The sequence below is a fragment of the Vespa crabro genome, chromosome 2 (genome assembly GCF_910589235.1).
Source record: "Vespa crabro chromosome 2, iyVesCrab1.2, whole genome shotgun sequence".
Lineage (NCBI taxonomy): Eukaryota > Metazoa > Arthropoda > Insecta > Hymenoptera > Vespidae > Vespa > Vespa crabro.
In genome coordinates, this window is record NC_060956.1 from 16,233,694 (window position 1) to 16,253,543 (window position 19,850).

Sequence of the window (19,850 nt, forward strand, 5' to 3'; positions counted from 1 at the left end):
TAGCAAAAAAGTTTTTATTCAGGTGACTTTTCATTATATGATAATTTGTAAATGACAAATCACAAAAAATGAATGAATCTATATATATATATATATATATATATATATATATATGGATTAAAGTAATTGTGTATATATATATATATACATATATATATACACACACACACACACACACACAATTACTTTAATCCATTAAAATAAAAACGTATTAATATAACGAATAAAAAGAATCATAAAAAAATTTTCTATATATTCCAAAGCTACGATGCAAACGAAATATTTAATTGATTTTTTCGATGTAATAAAAATAGATTTTAAATACGCGATTTAAAGTTTCTTTTGTTTTAATTAAATTAAAGATTCGTGCTTCTTTTAATCATTTCAATACGTATTTTACGTCCCATGGAGATGAAATGATTTATCATCTCCAATCGTAGTCATAAAATACTATCGAGCAAAAGCGACTATATGATAACAAGAAAAGAAAAAAATTCGATAAGACAAGAAGTCGTTTTCGATAACCTCGAAAATAACTCGCCATCGATAGTTGCTCTCTTGAACCACAATCTGTGGAGGCTTCTTCAGCATATATCCTTTTCTTGGCTTTATGCCCTAATCACTATCTTAAAATTTACTCTAGATAATATGACAAATTTATTACGAAGCGTAATTAATTTCTCGTGCGATTAAGTTTAATAATTTGATCGAAAAAATATGAAAAATATACAATATGTACGAGATTTTAACTTTGTTTATAAATAAATAACAAATCATTAATGTACGTAAAGATTAAAGATCCGACAGATTCAAATATTTTTGCTAATTAGACAAAAATTAATTTCTTAATAAATACAAAGACTTTTAAACTATTTCATATATCTCCAAATATGTAATTGCAAAGTAACTATAAAATAAATGAAATAGTTACATTTCGAAATATTTCAGAGTCTTGTGAACACTTTGTTTACATCTAAATACGGAACTTACCATTTATGATTAGAAACTCAAATAGCCAATATTTTACCTACGTATCTATACCTATATTTAGAAGATTCCAAAACATTATACCAATACATATACTTCAAATTCTCACACATATGTTCAGAAAATAGAAATTTACATTAGAGTCCAGGATATCTACATTATCCAGCTTAATAAAAGCTTCATATAATTTCTTAACTTATTAGGGATATCATAATTGATTGTTAAAATTAATTACCATTACATAACTATTATTTTGAAAAATCTACTAATACATATTATTATACGATTCTAGTACCTAATTTGTTTATATAATGCTTTTCTTTATTATACCAAACTGTTTGATACACTATATGACGCATATTATCTTCTCATGTTTACAATATTTTGATTCTACTATGCATTTTGTAATTAACAGTCTACAATTTAACAATGAATATATAAGAATATAGAAGATACTCGAAGCTCGATCATTAAAGCTATGATAGTCTCTAAAAATATGAATCTTACCTGCACCAAATGATCTTCATCTATGCGAATAATATATACATATATAAGAATTTATGAAATAAAAGAGGGAGAAATAGTAAATCAATAGTTAAAAAAGTGATTAATTTATTATCGAGGCCCAGGAGCTAATGATTCTTGTTTTGCCATTTATAAAACATTAGCAATATTAATAAAAAGAATTTATACTTATTTTCTTACTTTATGTTGAAAGATATGAATTTTAAAATGCAAATGTTATGTTTATATATTATTAAAAAAATTTCTTTCTCCAAGCAATTATTCTATTGTAATTAATTGAATTGATTATATTTTATCACTCTCAGTCTAAAATCTACCCATCGCGGATGTTCTTTTATCTAGTAAATATTAATATCGTTATGTGACTCGTATCTACGAATACAAAATATGTTATATATATTTTATATAATTCTTTAACAAAATCGAATGATTAAAATTCAAAAGTTCTTTTCTATTATTTCAATAAATCTAAATAGAATCAACAAAATAAGTGAATTTGCAACATTTATTGATTATTATAACATAGAAGCGTCCAAACAAAAGTCTTGAACTGATAAAAATAAGCATGCAGGATGAATAAACAATTAAAAATATAGACAAAGAAAAATGTACCATTCGAGAATAAATTCTAGAGAGGAATTACTCTTGGTCGTGTTCAACAATAATTTATATCAACAATTACAACCAATAATCCATGTTGATTTGGATCTTTCGTTCTCGGAACGATGGATATCAAAGAAACTTTAATTTCTTCATTTACTACTTGTGAAGTTCTATAATGTTTCCAAAACACTCGTTGCAGGTTGAAATTGATATAGCTTGATCCATAACAGGTTGATATTGAGAGTTTGATCTATAACAGGTTGAAAATGGGATAGGTCGATATCGAAGTTGATTGAAATAGCTGTTGATTAAAATCGTTTTAAATTAATATGAAGAAATAACAATAATGATCTGAAAAATAATGTCAAAGCAAAAATCTTATAAAAAATTATTGTCACAAAAAGATCATTGAAAATTTTTTGTTATGAAATTTAGAACACTATACCAATTATATTTTATAGAAGAAGTGTACTATCATCTTCGATGATATACTAACTCTCATACGAGATAATAATTTATTAATTTAACGAATCAACATTAAATTTAATTCGAGGCAATTCATCTAAGATGACTTTATTAAACAAAACTAAATGACGAAGTATTCTCAGTCATGAATGTAAGCATACTGCACCAGCTTTGCTTTCGTTCTTTTAAACTCTCATACACACACACACACACATGCATACATATAAAACATACACACATAAATGCAGTATATTTTGTTATTTCGTTGTAAGATTACACGTAACACCGATACCTTTCTTTGCTAGGGACGCTTAGGAAACGTAGTTACAGCACACGTCGGTGTAATTAACCATCTATATGTCTAATCCTCTGCATGACGAAGTCGTGGACGAAGTGACAAAGCACTCTCTAAGCTGTTTCTCTAGCGTTATCGCTTACAATTCGACAAACCTAAACAGTTAATCATCTTCGACTAGACTATATTCCGTTCAACGAGTTGAATAAGAAGAGATAAACAAAACATTCACGTGATAGATGAATGGAATTCCAGCTATTAACTGCTGAACGTATTGCCGATGAATTGTTGAATTCAAGAGAGAATTTGCATAGATCATTGTTAGAGCAAGCTTCGACTTCCCTCTCGGAAAGTGTTACAGTATGTGAAGGTTGTGAATACATTCCTGTTTCGATCATGGCCCAATTACGTACATTTGTTTATTTCTCTTAACTAGACTCATTGAACGGAATCAAACTAAGGTGACGAGACTCTCTACTGTAAGTTTTTGCACATTAACATAAGATATATGTGAGAATCGTAGAATGTATGTATTGATATAGATACTTTACCAATTTTTAAATATAGGGATAGGTAGACAGATACCGTAGTGTATATATATATATATGTCTCTGAGTATGTATAAGTGTGTATAAACGATAGGCATACGTTATTGATAATAAAATCAATAATGTGATAACAAAATCAAATATATGTACCGATAATGAAAAGGAACGGTAATATTAGATTATACATAGATATACATAGAACAAATGGATCGTTGATACGTGAAAGGTATCCATTTTATCCGAGTTGCACAAAAAAATATTACAACTTTTGTAACGGAGGAAGATTCGTTCGGTTACAGACGTTTAATATTTGAAATTAATTACGCGCTGGAAATGTTTCAAAGAATTATCCGATTGATATTGGAAACTTTTGAAGGAGCAATATCTTTTATCGACGATATTGTTGTAAGTGACCGAGCCAAAGAAAAACTTGGCGTCAAGACCAAAGCCAATACTAGAAAGTATTAGTCGACAAAAGAATAAAACTAAATACATATTTGTTTAAAGAAAAACAATTGTATTTATCGAATATAAAACTTCAGGCCATTGATATCAACCATTGAAATTGAAAGTAGAGGCAAAACTTTCATATTTCAAGAACTGTTAAGTTATTGGAACCGGTGAATTTGTATAAAATTTAACGATAATAAATAAAAAACAATATCAGGTATTTTAAATGTTAAAATTTTATCTAATGCGAAAATATTAAGAATATATGATGCAAAAGAGAAAACGATAATTATTTAGAGTAGACTTAAGTCTGGTAGCTATAGCATACATACTAACATAATTAGATGATCAGAACCGATGGAAAGTAATACATTACGCTCGTAGAAGTTTAATAGACTGTAAAAGCATATACTAACAAACTAAAAAAATAACTTTAGGTATAGGTAATGTATGCACGTAAAAGATTTTATAGTTGTTTATATGATATAGAATTCGAATTAGTAACAGATAATAAAGCGCTAGATATATACTTCCCGAAATCAAAAGCCCGCTGCAGACGAACGGTAAGTGAAATACGGGATTTTATCGTCCGTCAAACGTGCGTTGCGACGGACGGTAAAATGCCATACGTCACCATGCTTCAGTTGACGATCGTATTCGTCGCTTCTAACGTAAGACTTGAAAGATGGATGTTACGTCTATAAACCATTTTAAGAAGTATAAAGTAGTATACGGAAAAGGAAAATCTAACATAGCTGATATATCACGATTAAGTGTAGAGGGTAAACATACAAATGGAAGCAAAAACGACAAAAGATATATCACATAGATAGAAAAAAAGTAACACCACGAGCAATGATGATAAAGGAAATAGAGAAGAAAATGAAAAAAAAGATAAGATACTTTCAGAAGTAATACGAAATAATAGATGGGAGGTATTAAAAAACAGTACGAAATAATAGATAGGAAGACATCAAGAAGCAATATAAAATAATAAGTAGAAAGCATAAAATAATACGCGATTTAAAATTCTTAAAAATGAATTAATTATTTATAATAATTTAATATTAAGAGAAATGCGCAAATTATTATTCCAAAAGTTTTATAAAAGGGAAATCTTAAAATTGGCACACGAGAATTATCCGGGAATTTTGACAATGAAAAATCGATTGAAGATAAGTATGGTGGAAAGTAAGGGATAAAGACGCAGAGAATATCGTTGAATCGTATAAAGAATATCAATTAATTCAAAAAATTGTAGAGTCAAATTTTTCGTTGTAGGGATTATATAATCATTATTGTAATGGATTGACAATTATCGACAAATAAAAATATTTAGTCATTACTGATTATTATTATTGATATTTCGAAATAATAATATTAAAAAACCTAACAACAAAGATTATAAAAAAAAACATTTATTTAAAATATTTGGCAGATTTGAATATCCAAATATTATAGTTTGCAATTTATAGACACAGATTTATAAGCTAGACCGTGTAATAATAATATAAAAATAGCATATACAGCTCGATATTCATCGCAAATAAATTGAAAAATAAAAAAACAAAATGGTAGTATTCTAAAACAACTAAAAATAGCATATGGAGAAGGATAGAAGTGGCGCAAGGAAATAATAAAATATTTGTTAATATACAGATCAACATTGTATTCAGTTATGGAAGTTTCACTTGCAGAAATGTTATTTGAAAGAAAATTAAGAATTAAATGACCGGAATTGAATAAAAGTATAATATATCTGTAGATAAGGAGGTAACAAAAAACGATACGTAAAAGAAAATTCAAGGGAAAGGTTATTTCGATAAGATAAAACGAATGAAAAAAAATACCTTAGACTCGGAAGATAAAGTTTTGATTAAGAAAACAGAAGAAAATGAGTTAACCACAAATTTTGATCCAGAAAAATTTACAAGTAGTGAGAGAGTGAGAGAGAGAGAAAGAGAGAGAGAGAGAGAGAGAGAGAGAGAGAGAGAGAGAGAGAGAGAGAGAGAGTTGATCAGAAAGAGAATACAATTACATTAAAATCAAAAAAAAAAAAGTATAAGCAAAATTTGACACAAGTTATGATACCAACGAAGAGGAAAAGATTAATGATAAGAAGAAAATGAGTAAAGATGAAAAATTATCGGATAGCGAGCACAAAGTTAGTAGAAAAATGAAAGAGATTAAAAAGTTTTTCAAATATATTATGTAGACCAAAACAAATAAAAAAGATATCACAGAGATATGAAGATTATAGAGTATACTGAATTTAGATTACATTGAAAAAAAAAATAAAATAATAGAAATATAGAATAGAAAAATAGAAATAATTAAACAAGCGAAGGAAAATATGTATTAAATAATTATTTAATAAGAGAAAATAATGAAGTAATTATATTTTATAATTAAATTATTCTCGAAAGTATTCTCAATATTCATTTAAAAGTAGCTATGAAAATTTGTACTCTCACGTCAGACAGCCGCTGACATGTGTTTGTTTCGAAATAGTAACTAATAGTCATTGTTCACTATTCTGTAGTTTGTTTTAAAATAAGTCTGAAATAATTTCGTTCAATATTAAATTTATTTCATATAACTCATATTTCTTTCATTTTTTTCATGGAGACATTTTTGTACTACTTTTTTGTATTACTTTCTGATAGCTATTCGGAGTACGAAATGATTTGTATTTCTTAAAGAACTTTCCTATAATAACATTTATTTATTTCCATTTGAGAGCATGCTACAATGCAATCATACAGTTGAACCATGCTCTCAAACAATATTTTAAATCTTTGAATTTATTGATACATTAATTTTTTTTATAATCTGCAAAGATTTTTGAACGTGTCTTACAATTAGCATACTTACTATTAGAGATAATATATTAATACCTCGTACATTTGCGATTTGTCATTTATCTATATATAAAAAAAAAATTAAAATACTATATACTTTTTACTTTTGATCGAATTATTAAATTTTAACTTGTGAAAAGTTAATTTTTATTTGTAATTGATTTATCGGACTAGAATTAATATCTGCTAGTTAGGAGATTTCTCAAATGCAGCTCACGAGATGCACAATAGTTTTATAATTATATCTAGATGTATATATATAAAATTATAATATTGTTATATTATATATATTTTTTATATACATTTATATATATATATATATATATATATATATGTATATATTTAATTTTTTAAATAGGAAATATTCTAATTTATTGCTTAAGCCACGAAGTAAGAAGTGAATATATGATGAAAAGAACCTCACGAACTATGACTTAAGAGGGCAACTGAGTTATTTTCGAGGTTATCGAAAAAGGAGCTCATGATTTCTTATCAAATTCTTTCCTTTTCTTCTTACACTTCTTTCGCTCATAAGTAGTTTATCAGTGGATTTCTGTTAGAAATGATGGATCATTTCATTTCCTTAACACGTAATATATATGGCGAAATAAACTAAATTCTAAAAGATACACGTATCTATGTTTATTATTAGAATAATATGAAAGATTCATTAATTTTTTATGTTTCGTCATTTAGAAATTACACGATACATTGCATAATTACTTTAAGAAAATAAAGACTGTATTACAATGGAAAATAAGAAATAAAAGAAATAGATAAGTATTTCGATACTAGATATTTCGATTGTGACATATTAAAAACTGTTAACGTGCTCTTATATCTTAATTATAGTATTCTTTATAATTTCTATTATCTCAAATAATCATCGAGAAGATAAACGATGTCCCATCCTAATTCTAATAAAATATATTGGTATATGGTATAAAATATAATTGCGATAATTGTATAAGAAAAAGAAATGATAAAATTCAAAACAATCCAGTAGCAATAATATCGTCGGCACGAAATTACGTTCCGTTAAATACTTCGCTGAATTCTCAATGGAAGCCATCTCATTTCGATTTTTCCCTGGAGAATCGAATTATCGATCGGACCAAACGTCCGAAGGCTATCGTAACGGCTGCGATTGTCGCCAGGCCTCAGGACACGCGAATGGCTCCCTTGTGGCACCCCTTAGAACGCGATCTACCCCTATAAAACGAGCACGCACAGAAAGATCGTTAACGAACGATCGTATTCTCTCTTTCTTTCTTTCTCTCTCTCTCTTTCTCTCTCTCTCTCTCTCTCTCTCTCTCTCTTTCTCTCTCTCTCTCTCTTCTTTTCTCATTACGAGCACCGTAATCGCCGTGGCGGAATAAAACTCAAAGAATCGACATTCTCTTTGCCAGAAGACAAATATCATTTCGTTTCTCGATTTCATAGCGAAACTTTTCTCCTCTTTGATTCGATCCGCTAACGAAATAGATTCTTTTAATTATCATTATCGATCCGATACAAAAAAATAATTATAAAATTCTAAGTCACTCCAAAATTTATTATTATATATTATATTATTATTATTATTACTATTATTATTATTATTATTATTATTATTATTATTATTATTATTATTCTCATTATTTATCCTTGCATGCTAATTATTTTTAAATTATGAGTTTTCTTTCTTCTTATTCTTTTTTCTTTTTCTTTTTTTTTTTTATAGTAAGAAGGAAACGAAAAAAAGGTGTTTCCACTTCATAGGCAATTTTTTCGGACAGGGAACGCTTATCGAATTCAGACGTTATAATGATTATGGCAATCAAATGGTTGAGTAGCCAACAGCATCAACATAAAGTACGTCCCAGAGGACGGCTTCATCAGAATGAAATACTGCAAGGAGAAACTAATATCGTGCATGCAACATGATCTCCGTAGTTCGCTACGATTTGTATGCGATTTCAGTAATCTCCGTCATCTTGGAAATTGCATGTCTCGCCGTGTCGTGAATGAACACCATGAGATAACGAAGCTTTCGAAACGAATCCCTTGAGTATTAAAAAAAAAAAAAAAAGGAAAAAGAAAAAAGAGAGAAAAAAGAAAAGGAAAGACAAAGAAATTGATCCTTTTGGATCATTAATTTCTTTTTTTCTCCACAAATCTGACGAGAATCCAAGCTCTCAAGTCCATATAAAACTCATTTTTATTGAATTTTATCTTAAATACCTATCTTGTCTACTCTCTTATAAAATAACTGATACGACAGAAGAATTTCTTTACGGATCAATTTCCAAAAGTCGACAGCGTTATCCTCTCGCAGCAAGTGTATGTACATTAAACCAGCAAAGATCGTCGAACTTGGAACAAGAGAAGTCTCTCGTTAGCTTATCTTTTAAACGAAAATTTTAAATCTGTACTTTGTCCCGGGACACCGTATCTCCGAAAAAAAATCTTTTTTTTAGGTACGAACATCGTCGAAGACAAGCTTGTACCTTCATCATGATATATTTCTATTCCTTTTAGTCCTTGTCAAATGTATCACTTTTACCTATAAAAAAAAAGAAGAAAAAAAAATGAAAAAAGAAAAAATATCGATGAAAAATTCAAGAAAAAGTAACCAAAAATGAAGAAGGATAGAAAAATCATAAAAGATATCTGAACAACTTTCGTATAAGAGAAGTTATCGGAGAACGAATTTACGCCGTAGCCTTTTACCTTCTCTTCATTTTTCATCGATCAAGAAGTCGCATTTCTCGTTTCTCTTCGATAATCTCGCATCTCGTAGACCGTACTCGGACGAGCGTAAATCCGATTTCGCGAGGGATATCATCGTTCTTCGAAACACGTAAAAGAAGAGAAATATCGTTCGGATACTCAGGTGCTCGGAAGTCGAAAAAGAGGGGGAAGGAAGAGAGAGAGAGAGAGAGATAAAGAGAGGAAGGGAGAGAAAGAGGGAGAAAGATTCGGATATCGCTTCCTGTACTCACGAATCCACCCTTTTTCTTTCTACCCCGGCGCTGACGTATCGGGAACAATTTTTCAAAAGCAACTCACGTAGCACAGATGCGATATGCTTTTTAAGCGACAAAGCTACGATCGACGCTGCGTGTGTTCGCACGAAATACCCTGCGTTTCGTTCGCTTGCGTGTCTCTCCGTGACGTACATACCTATTTCACTGTGCATGCTTTTATATATGCGAGCTCACATATATGCGTGTATATTATGCTACACATATGTATATGAATAGGTGCTCGGTAAAGTTAGAAAGCACTCAATTTGAGTACGTCTCCAGGATTTATGGCCATGCACAGATAATCGGGAAAAAATCGTACGGTAATACGAAATCCATAAGAGACACGCCAGTCTTTACGATTTCTGCCATGAGAAACTCCTCGAAATCTTCTCGATAGATATTTATGATATCATGATAGGAGAGAGAAAGAGAAAAAATCTTTCGAAATACTGTAATCAACTACAACGCAATCGTAAAATTTTAATTGATTCTGAAAGAAAAAAATCGAAAAAATAAATATCTTCCTTGTAAAAAATGTACTATAACATATATATATAAAATTTACAATAACATATAAATATATAAAAAAATATATATATGATTTTTTTATATGTATATGTCCATCAAATTTCTTTTTTTTTCCGAAGACAGCCAGTCTCCATTATCGATGATCAATAAAATCACGGCAAATAATTTCATTAAAAAAAAAAAATTTATTAAATCTTCGTCAAGAGAAAAAAACAGATACTTATCTTTTATTCGCATAGATTACAATAAATCAATAAAACCATCGTAAGTAGTTTAACAATCAGACAAAAAAATTAAACTTTTCTTGAAAGATATTTACTTATGTTATAGTTTTGTCTCATTTCTATCTTTTTCTTTCCTATTTATTACTTTTTTTTTCCTTATGACTTCCACATTCGACTTCAAATGCAGTCCTGACACTTAAGACATAAACGCGTAGTCTAGACGACAGGTCTACCCTTTCCATTCTCTGATTACATCTAAAGAATGCAACCACGATCTCGTCAACGTAGCCCTTCGTCGACTATCCTCACGCACAACAATCGGGAAGACAAGTGCCTCTTCCTCCTTTTCTATTTTTCTTTTCTCTTTTCTTTTTCTTTCTTTTCTTCTTCTTCTTCTTCTTCTTCTTCTTCATTTTTCATCTCTCTTCTCCTTTCGTTCTTCGTGAATAACATCTACGATACTACAAGAGATTTTCTCTTTCTCTTTCTACATGTTTCTTTTACTTTCGTTTTTATTCGTAATTTTCAAACGAAACAAACTGACAGAAAAGAGAACAGCAAATAATTCCCGTCATTCTCGAATGAAAAACAAGAATCATGTGTATGTGTGTATATGTGTTCGTATACAGCTTTGTACTATTTATATCTATTATTTTAATTACTTGTCAGAGAAAAATTATAATGTCAAGAGTGATATATACTTTGATGACGAAAAAAGAAAGAAAATCGTTTGAAATCATTTTCTTTAAAGTAATGTACATATTAATTTGTAAACTCGAAAGACATTCAAATAATTTTATCAATTCAATTTTTAATCCATTGTATTACAATTATTTTCTTTTTAATTTATTTTTCATCAGTTCTGATTGAACTTCTTCTAATTTTGATATCTCATATCTTTACGTACGTATACATACAGGATGTCTTAAAATATGTAGAAAATATTTTAAGATGGAAAGAGAATAACTTTAGCATATTTAAACAATAAAAAAAGTTCATATAAACATATGTCCTATTTGACTTTGTTTTCGAGTTATAACGGATTTGATTTTCAACGGACTCTATCTGCTTACTTTTATAAGAGACGTTCAAAATAACTTTCTTACATCTGAATATAAGCAGACGTCTTATCAATGATTATTTTATACTCTCCATATGTTTAGACGTTGCTCGAATTTGCTTGAAACTTTGCTCAGTTCTTTCATAAAAAGTTTCAACATACATAGTCAATAGATATTCTATACATAATAGATATCGTCTATCTAACGAAAAAATTATCGTGATATATAATTCGCTAATACTCGAAAACAAAGTCAAATATGACATATGTTTAGATAAACTTGTCTTTTATTGTTTAGATATACTCAAGTCATTCTTAAAATGTATCCCATTTATTCTAAAACACTTTATATACTTTAAAAGAAATTTGTAAATAAAATTAATTCCCATAGATCTGTATTATTAATCAAATAAAGTGTCGTGTTGGAGTTGACTTCAAATAAAAAAAAAAATATAGCGTTATACTAATAGTTAGCAATGACATCATAGTGCAAAAGGTTAAAGATCTGTTGAATATTTATATAAAACGAGATAGTAGAAATTAAAAGAGAGAGAGAGAGGAAAATGGAGTAGCAGAGTAAGAAGATGAAGGAGAGATAGGGAAAATAAGTCTTCCAAGCATATTTACTCGCGATTCGAAGGATTTAGATTGAAATAACATCGCGTAAGCGAGCGACAGGATGGATCGACGGGTAAAGCCCATGGAACGAGGTCGAGAAGGGAAAAGGAAGGAAGCGTCAGCGTCTCTTCGAGAAAATATATATATATATATTGACTCCCGCCAAAAGACACCTCGAACATTTTCAGCCACGATGGAATAGCTTCAAGATTGCTTTAAAGAGAAACGGACCTTAAGCCAGTCTTTATGGCAAAAAGATTGTTTTATATTTTATTTTAAATGAGAAATAATACGAATATCTTACGAAGTAATTAAGGATATAAAAATAATAGAATTGTCAATGGTTAATAATTAAAATGAAATAATAAAGAAAAAAAAAATAACGAATAAATACATAAGTATGTACGTACATACATTAATTACGTGTATTTTAATGTGTAACAAGTATAAAAGTTTTGTATTATTTATGTAACAAAGAGAAATTGTTAAATGTTTTTAAATTGTTAAATATATTTATAAAAAATTATCAAATCCGTTATGAATTACATAGATGTATCTGAAAAGACAGAAAAATCCTTTGTAAGTTACGTTCGAGATCGTTCGAGAAAAGCACCATCTTCGAAGAGCTCTTATTTCGTACCTACTCGAGAGATCCTTTGGGTTTCACCCTCGTCTAAAAGAAGGATCAACCGTTGACGTTGACGAGTATCCTTCGAATTGGCTGACAAAATGTCCAATATCATTTTCCCTTTAATATGTCAAAATATAAAAAACGTTTTTTCGTGAAAATGAGACTACTTTTATTTTTTATTTTTTTTTCTATTTTCTTTACTTCAAACTTTTCAAGTAAACATAAGAGTATTTTTTTCTTTCCAGACGTCGTTCGTTATCCTTTTAAAATAAACTCGAAGATCCATGAGATTAAAGGAATTCGTTATAGTTCGTTTCGTGCGTTTGAATAATAATTAGCGTAACTTCATTGATAAATAAGAACCAAGGAATGAAAAGCCGACTCATACGTTCGATAGAATCTGCAAAAATGGACGGTCTCTATATTCAATGAAATAGAGACTTGATTTTCGGTTATATATCATGGAAGCTCGCGATGAATCGATCGGAAGTCAGCCAATGGAGGAGATATATTTACTCGAGAGTATATCCATGATGACACGATATGCATCACTTATCGTCTAGATACGATAGAAATGTTCTGATGATCATCTTTGAATTTTTTAATACGAATTGAAAAATTCGAAATTTACGAAACCAAGAGTCAATCTATTTGTCTTTGTTTTATTTCTATTTCTATTTATTGTGATTTAAAGTATTTATATTGTTATATTTGTCATTAATATATAAAATGTTAATAATTATAAATTAATTTATCAATTATTTAATTATTATTATTAATTTTTAATTTTTAATTAATTTATAATTACGTTCGAAGTTCACGTTAAAAAATAAAACTGTAAGATTTAGGAAGTAGCAGGGAACACAAACAGAAAGAGAAACAAGTTGACGGGACAGAGATTGTAGAGATTTTTATTATTAAAATGCTGACCGTAGTAACGAATCCGTCTAAAAGGAACAACGTTGCAATGGCCAAATGCCAACGAACGAATATTCCATTATGGAGACAGCCAATGTCTGAATCTCTCCGTTTCAATGTCGCCCTCTTTTGCCTTCGGGCATATGCAAAACCCTTCATAAAGAAATTCTCTCATTTGCTGGCTAAAATAGAGGATAGAAAAAGAGAAAGAAAAGATTTGTGTAAGAGAAAAAAAATTACATCGGAAAAAGAATTTACGAATATTAATCATATCGAAATATCATATGAATCATTTTCATAAATGATTCACATACACACACGCACACTAATAAATATTAAAAATATTAAAAATATTAAAATTATTATTTAATTATTTATTCAAGAAGTAGAACTGAATAAGACACAAGGATGAGTATTTTAACTTGAAATTTCTAATCGTGGCTTAAGAAGAAGACTAGATTTTTCTCGCAGAGAACCTTCCTAAAATACGACAAATGAAAAGAAAGAAAGAAAGGAAAAAGTAAAGAAGTAGTAGTCGGAATCGCAATATCCGCGAGTCACGCGTAACGTTGCTTTCGGCGAACGAAGAAAGAAATAGACCAACGATAAAACCAGCAAGGTAGATTTGCTTGTTGGTAGAGCTTCGGTTTAATTTAGTTTAGCTTGGTCAATAGTTTGTCTGTTATTGCACTTGAACGACCATGGCTGCCGGCATTGCTGTTGTTGCTGTTGTTGCTGCTGCTACTGCTGCTGCTGCTACTACTACTACTGCTGCCTGCGAGCGTCGAAGGACTACCCTCTTCATTTGCATACCGGGTGTACCCGCGTAAATACGACTTGGAAAAGTCTGCAGCCGGCACATCAAAGGGACGCGGCTCGAATTAAACCCACGCTGGCATTGTTCGCAAACAGCCTGCCCAAGAGATATCGAAGCTTTGCCATCGACAGAATCGATCGATACCATTCGACCAGGTTTCTAACTGTATTAAACTTTAGTTCACACATTTTTAATCTTTCTATACCTTTTTGGTAAATCGATGAATCGTAAAGAGATTTATTTTTCAAAGTTCAATTAAAATTAAAATAAAATTCTATTCCTTTTTATTTTCTTCGATATAATCAAAGCAACAAGTAGTTAATATTAACAAACACAACACATGTGCTTATCCTAAACTACTCTACATTTAATATTCGTAAACTTTCGACGTAAAGTTATCCAAAAATTATTTTTTGATTGACAAAACAAAGAAAAAAATCTAAAAAAAGAAATTTATCTAATGAATTTTGACTTTTCTTCTTATTCTCCGAATGGAGAATCACAATTACAAATAATTTTATCACTCTAATAATATACATATCTTTAACATCAGGTGTCACACACTTTGCAATTCACTGTGTACGGTTTAGAAAGTATCACATCGAAAATAGTTAACTCTGTGCATAGCTATACATATGTATATATATATACATATATGTTTTCGTATATATACGTCACTTATACTTATATTTAACATAGTTACAAGTAGCGAGCAAATGTTAATACGATAAATCCTTCAATATTATTATCCTCGCATAAAATTGAAGGAACAATCGGAGGAATATGATTCGACATTAGTTCTCATTGCAAAAACTTACGTAATTGCAAATAATATGACCTGAATAATTGGAACGAACATCACTGCATTAATAAAAATAATGTGTCTGAACAGTTAATATGTTGAATACCCAAAGTTAAGAATTATGTAATATTTTGTTGAAAGCATTATAAGATGTTTCAAGATCAAAAATAAGTTGTCTCACTTGTGTATCTGACAGTTCATCTGAAGCAGACATATTATTCAATGTTTGTAACCATTCTGCAACCTTTTCTTTTCCATTAAAATCGCTGGGTAATATACTAAGACGATTCATTGTATCCATTAAATCTCTCAAATCTGGATGTAATTGATCCATAGCTTTGATTTCTAATCGAAGTTTGTCCATCAAGGTAATGAATAATGAAACAATATCTGCGATACACTTAGAAGTATTTCCTTTGTCATCTTTGATCGTAATTGGTCTATCTTCTTTAATCCTTTCCAGAGCTGCTGGACAATCCAAACGAAAAGCTCTTGCAAATGTATCTATTGTAGGAAACTGGTCGCTTTGAACCTAATACATGATATTCATATAAGATAAAATGAATTATAAATAATATTGGCTTATAAATATCATATCAGAACATATACCTGCTTAAATGCTGCCCTGTATTGAACTAACAATTTACTGCATGCTGCTGTATACTCCTTTGGTGTGACACAATCTCTAATATAAGCCTTTTCTAAATGTTGCAAAGTATTGACCACCGCATAAAGATCAGCTTGATTGTCATGCTTTTCTCTTTCCCTGGCATTTTTGTATAGCTTCACTTCTTCATATAATTCTGGACGATCTTGAGTAACCGACATTATTGTGTATGGAATAATAGAAGAGTGAAACTAAAATGAAAAGAAACAATATTTGAGGTTAGGTAGGCAAATAGATATGAAAGATAATTAATATATGTTAAGCTTTATAAATAATAAAATTATAATACAATTTTAGTATTTATATGAAATAATAAAAAATTTATTATCTATAATTTCCTTATCAATTATCACACATGACACATCAATCTCTTAATATTGACTGCGTATAAAATCCGTGTTATTCGATAAAAAAAAATTATAGTTATACACTACATACCTAAATAAACTTTTGTCGCACAAGATAGCCTCAAATTTCAGTAATAGTATTAAAAAGAACAATAATTTCTAATTGATTTAATTGATACGATAGACAAAAGGACTTCGAATCCGCGTGGACACTAATGCCATCTATCGGACAAGCTATAAAAAAAATGGATTCCATACCATCCCAGTACGTTTTAACTGATTTTAAATTATTATTCGATAATAAGAAAATATGGGATTAAAATAAAATATATATAAATTTACTTTTGTAACAAATGTAAATTTATCCAAAGATACATAACAGAGTAATCTAATGATGAAGAAATGGATATAATTACAGCATGTAAAAAATCATATGATAAACAAATTATTAATATCTGTTATATACATCATATTACAATAAAAGAATTACAATCTAAATTCGTAATTTTTTTTAAAAGTTAAACATTTCTTCCATCACATTAAATTTTTTATTGTTTGATCTTTCTTTGCAGGAAGTAAGTATTTTTTCCTCTCCTAAACACGAACAATGAAATTCTTTAATAAGCACTTTCTCTCTTCTTCTCTCAGGTATCTTAATTTTTTTAAGAGTAGTTTTTCTTTGCTCATTCGAAACTATTTTAATATACGTTATGTTTAATACCGATTTGGATTCATCCATTATATCCCATGGTGGATAGATATTTACAATGCTTTCTGATTTCATTTCAATCTTACCTACGATATCAGGTATAATAATCATAGTAATCATTTTATATGATGTTTTTTCACTTGATGATTCAGATAAATTAGATTTTCTATGATTTTCATTGCTATTTAATAGATTAAAAGAATCGTCCAAGACAATTCCTTCTAAAAATTGTCTGTATAAATGCACTGTACATTTATCTACATATACGACCACGTGTGGCATAGACGTACCATCTATATCTACTTGCTTCATTTGATGCTGCCACATACGAACAAATGATGTTTGTCTATTTACCAATGATTGCAATTTTGCTGCTAAACTGTTCCTAAAACAGAAATAGAATTATTATGTTAATATATAAGAGTTATCATACAAGGAGATTTTTAAATCATTAAAAATATTTACTTTTTGATTCTGCGCTTTTTCTTACAAGAGTCTAATATTTGTAAAGACATAGCAGGCCAGCTATTCGTTCTTACTGGAGATGTAGCAGTACTTATAACAAAATTTGTTTGACTTAGTCTACTATCTATGCTTTCATTAGAAAAGGTTGTTACTTGTGATATTTTGTCCAATGGATGACCATTTTGAAACATAGATGACGCAGATTTCATGGATTCTACTTTAGATAACAATATTTCATCTGAATCTTTAGAAGATTCTATAGTCCATTCATTTGCAATTTTATGGGGAAGTTTATTCTTATAGACTTCTACTTCAGAATAAAATGTCTTATCTGAATCTTCAGGAGATGCAACGGACCATTTATCTATAACCTTACATAGACTTTTTGATATAATATTAGATCCAGGAATAGAGTTTTTTGTCAAAGGAATTTCATCCTCATTATCTATATCTTCTATCATATTATTTATTATTTCATCATTATCACTATTTAAATCTGTAATCTCCTTGTGTTCTGTTATATTACTATCATCGCTAGATACTGACTCAATCACTGGAGTGTTCTTATCTATAGAATTATTATTTATAATTGTATTATCCTTTATCATCGAAGAGTACGAGAAAATAGGAATAATCATGTTCTTTGATATACATATTTCTTTATCTCCATCATCTTTACCACAATCTATTTTTCTCTGTTTTGCAGCAGATATAAAAATTTCAGGACTTAAAGAATTAACATTTAATGATGTATTAGAAGATAATAAGTTTATATTTCTATTGTCACAATCACTTGTCTGAACGATAGTATTATTTAATTTATGCATCTGATTGTTTTCAGTAATACATCTTCTACGTCTTCTTTTGTAATAGTATGCATCTCTAACTAATATAGGAGATCTGTCCACCTTTACATTCTGTGAACTATTATATTCAGAATTGTTTACAAAAAGATTTTTTTTTATGTTAACATAATCATCTATGTGCAACTCGATTTCTTTCTTTTTACCAGAAAAATTTACCCTCTTTCTATTCTTTCGTTTTAAGCTACCAAGAATTGGTGATGTTTCTAGCTGTTTACATATTTCACTTTTTATAAGATTATAATCTGATTTTGATCTTACATTATTATGGTTTTTGCAAACACCAAAAATAGGAGATGTTTGTGCTTGTTTTGATATAGCTGTACCCAATACAGGTGATGATTGATTAGATTCTTTACTGGATAGATCGTCATTGTTGTTATGAATTTCAATCCACTTGCGTACAAAATCTTCTTTTTCTGTACCAGGTATTCTTGCCACATTTTCGTCAATTATAAATTTATTACCATCAGGTTTCTTTAATCTATCTATTGTATTTAAATTTATAATAGATTGACCAAAATTTAACCTCTTCACGTATTTTGGTTTTCTCCTGTATCTCTCATTTTGTGGAATATTTTCAATTTCTGTATCATCAGAACTGAACATTGAAGTATAGAATGTATAATTTGAAAATAATATATATATATACAAATTTTTATACATTAAAAATTAAAACAAACAGAATAAAAATGACACAATACACTTATAGTCGCCATATTATAATGAAAAAGGAAAGTAAAATCTTGAGATCTTATTCATCTTATTCTTACATAATGCATGATGCAAAATGTATACGAAAATTACACAAATTTACGTAGAAATTACAATGGAAGAAATATGAATAAATGGGAAGTTATAAATGAAACAATATATTTAAACTTTATCAAACGTCTTGGATGACGGGTGCAGTAAATTGTGTATACATACCTGAATCGATTGGAATTTTAGCAGACAAATCGTAATCCTAATACTAAATTTTAATTTTATTTTTTACGAAATTTTATTTATCGCTGTAAATATACAAAAAATAATATTTTAAATTAAACAATTATAAATCGAATAATAAAAAATAATATGAAAGATAAGCATATAAAAAAATAATATTGATGTCTATTGTGTAATTTAAAAATATAAAAAGAAATTTTTATTAAAAATTCTTATTCATTATTACACGTCAACTTAAATTCATTTTCTGATATTTAATTCTTAATTAATTCTTAATTAAATTCATTTTCTGATATTTTCTATATAGTTTTTCTTCGTATGTATAAATAATCATAAAATATTCGGATCGTAAAATACAACTCGAATGAAATTCCGATTCCGAGTAACCATTACGTTCATTATGGTGAAAATATTGCCTTCAAAGCTTAAATTCCCAAGTACGCCCGATGCTTTTCCAATAATTTGAAATATACGATTTAGAGAGGATTAAAATATCATTAAAAAAAAA

At 28.9% G+C, this 19,850-nt stretch overlaps 1 protein-coding gene across 2 annotated transcripts; it reads right to left on the minus strand.

Moving 5' to 3' along the window:
• Positions 1 to 14,808: 14,808 nt before the first annotated feature.
• LOC124421776 (vacuolar protein sorting-associated protein 28 homolog) lies at positions 14,809 to 19,124 on the minus strand. Of its 2 annotated transcripts, XM_046957376.1 has the most exons (4): positions 17,532 to 19,124; positions 17,152 to 17,451; positions 15,953 to 16,178; positions 14,809 to 15,875 (listed from the first exon to the last, which is right to left on the minus strand). In XM_046957376.1, the coding sequence occupies exons 1-4, from the start codon at positions 19,058 to 19,060 to the stop codon at positions 15,456 to 15,458; spliced, it is 2,475 nt and encodes an 824-aa protein (XP_046813332.1). In that variant the 5' UTR covers positions 19,061 to 19,124; the 3' UTR covers positions 14,809 to 15,455. The 2 variants fall into 2 exon arrangements, with proteins under 2 accessions (XP_046813332.1, XP_046813331.1); XM_046957375.1 differs by lacking the exons at positions 17,152 to 17,451; positions 17,532 to 19,124 and adding an exon at positions 16,449 to 16,580 and having other exon boundaries at positions 15,953 to 16,201.
• Between the last annotated feature and the right edge of the window lie 726 nt (positions 19,125 to 19,850).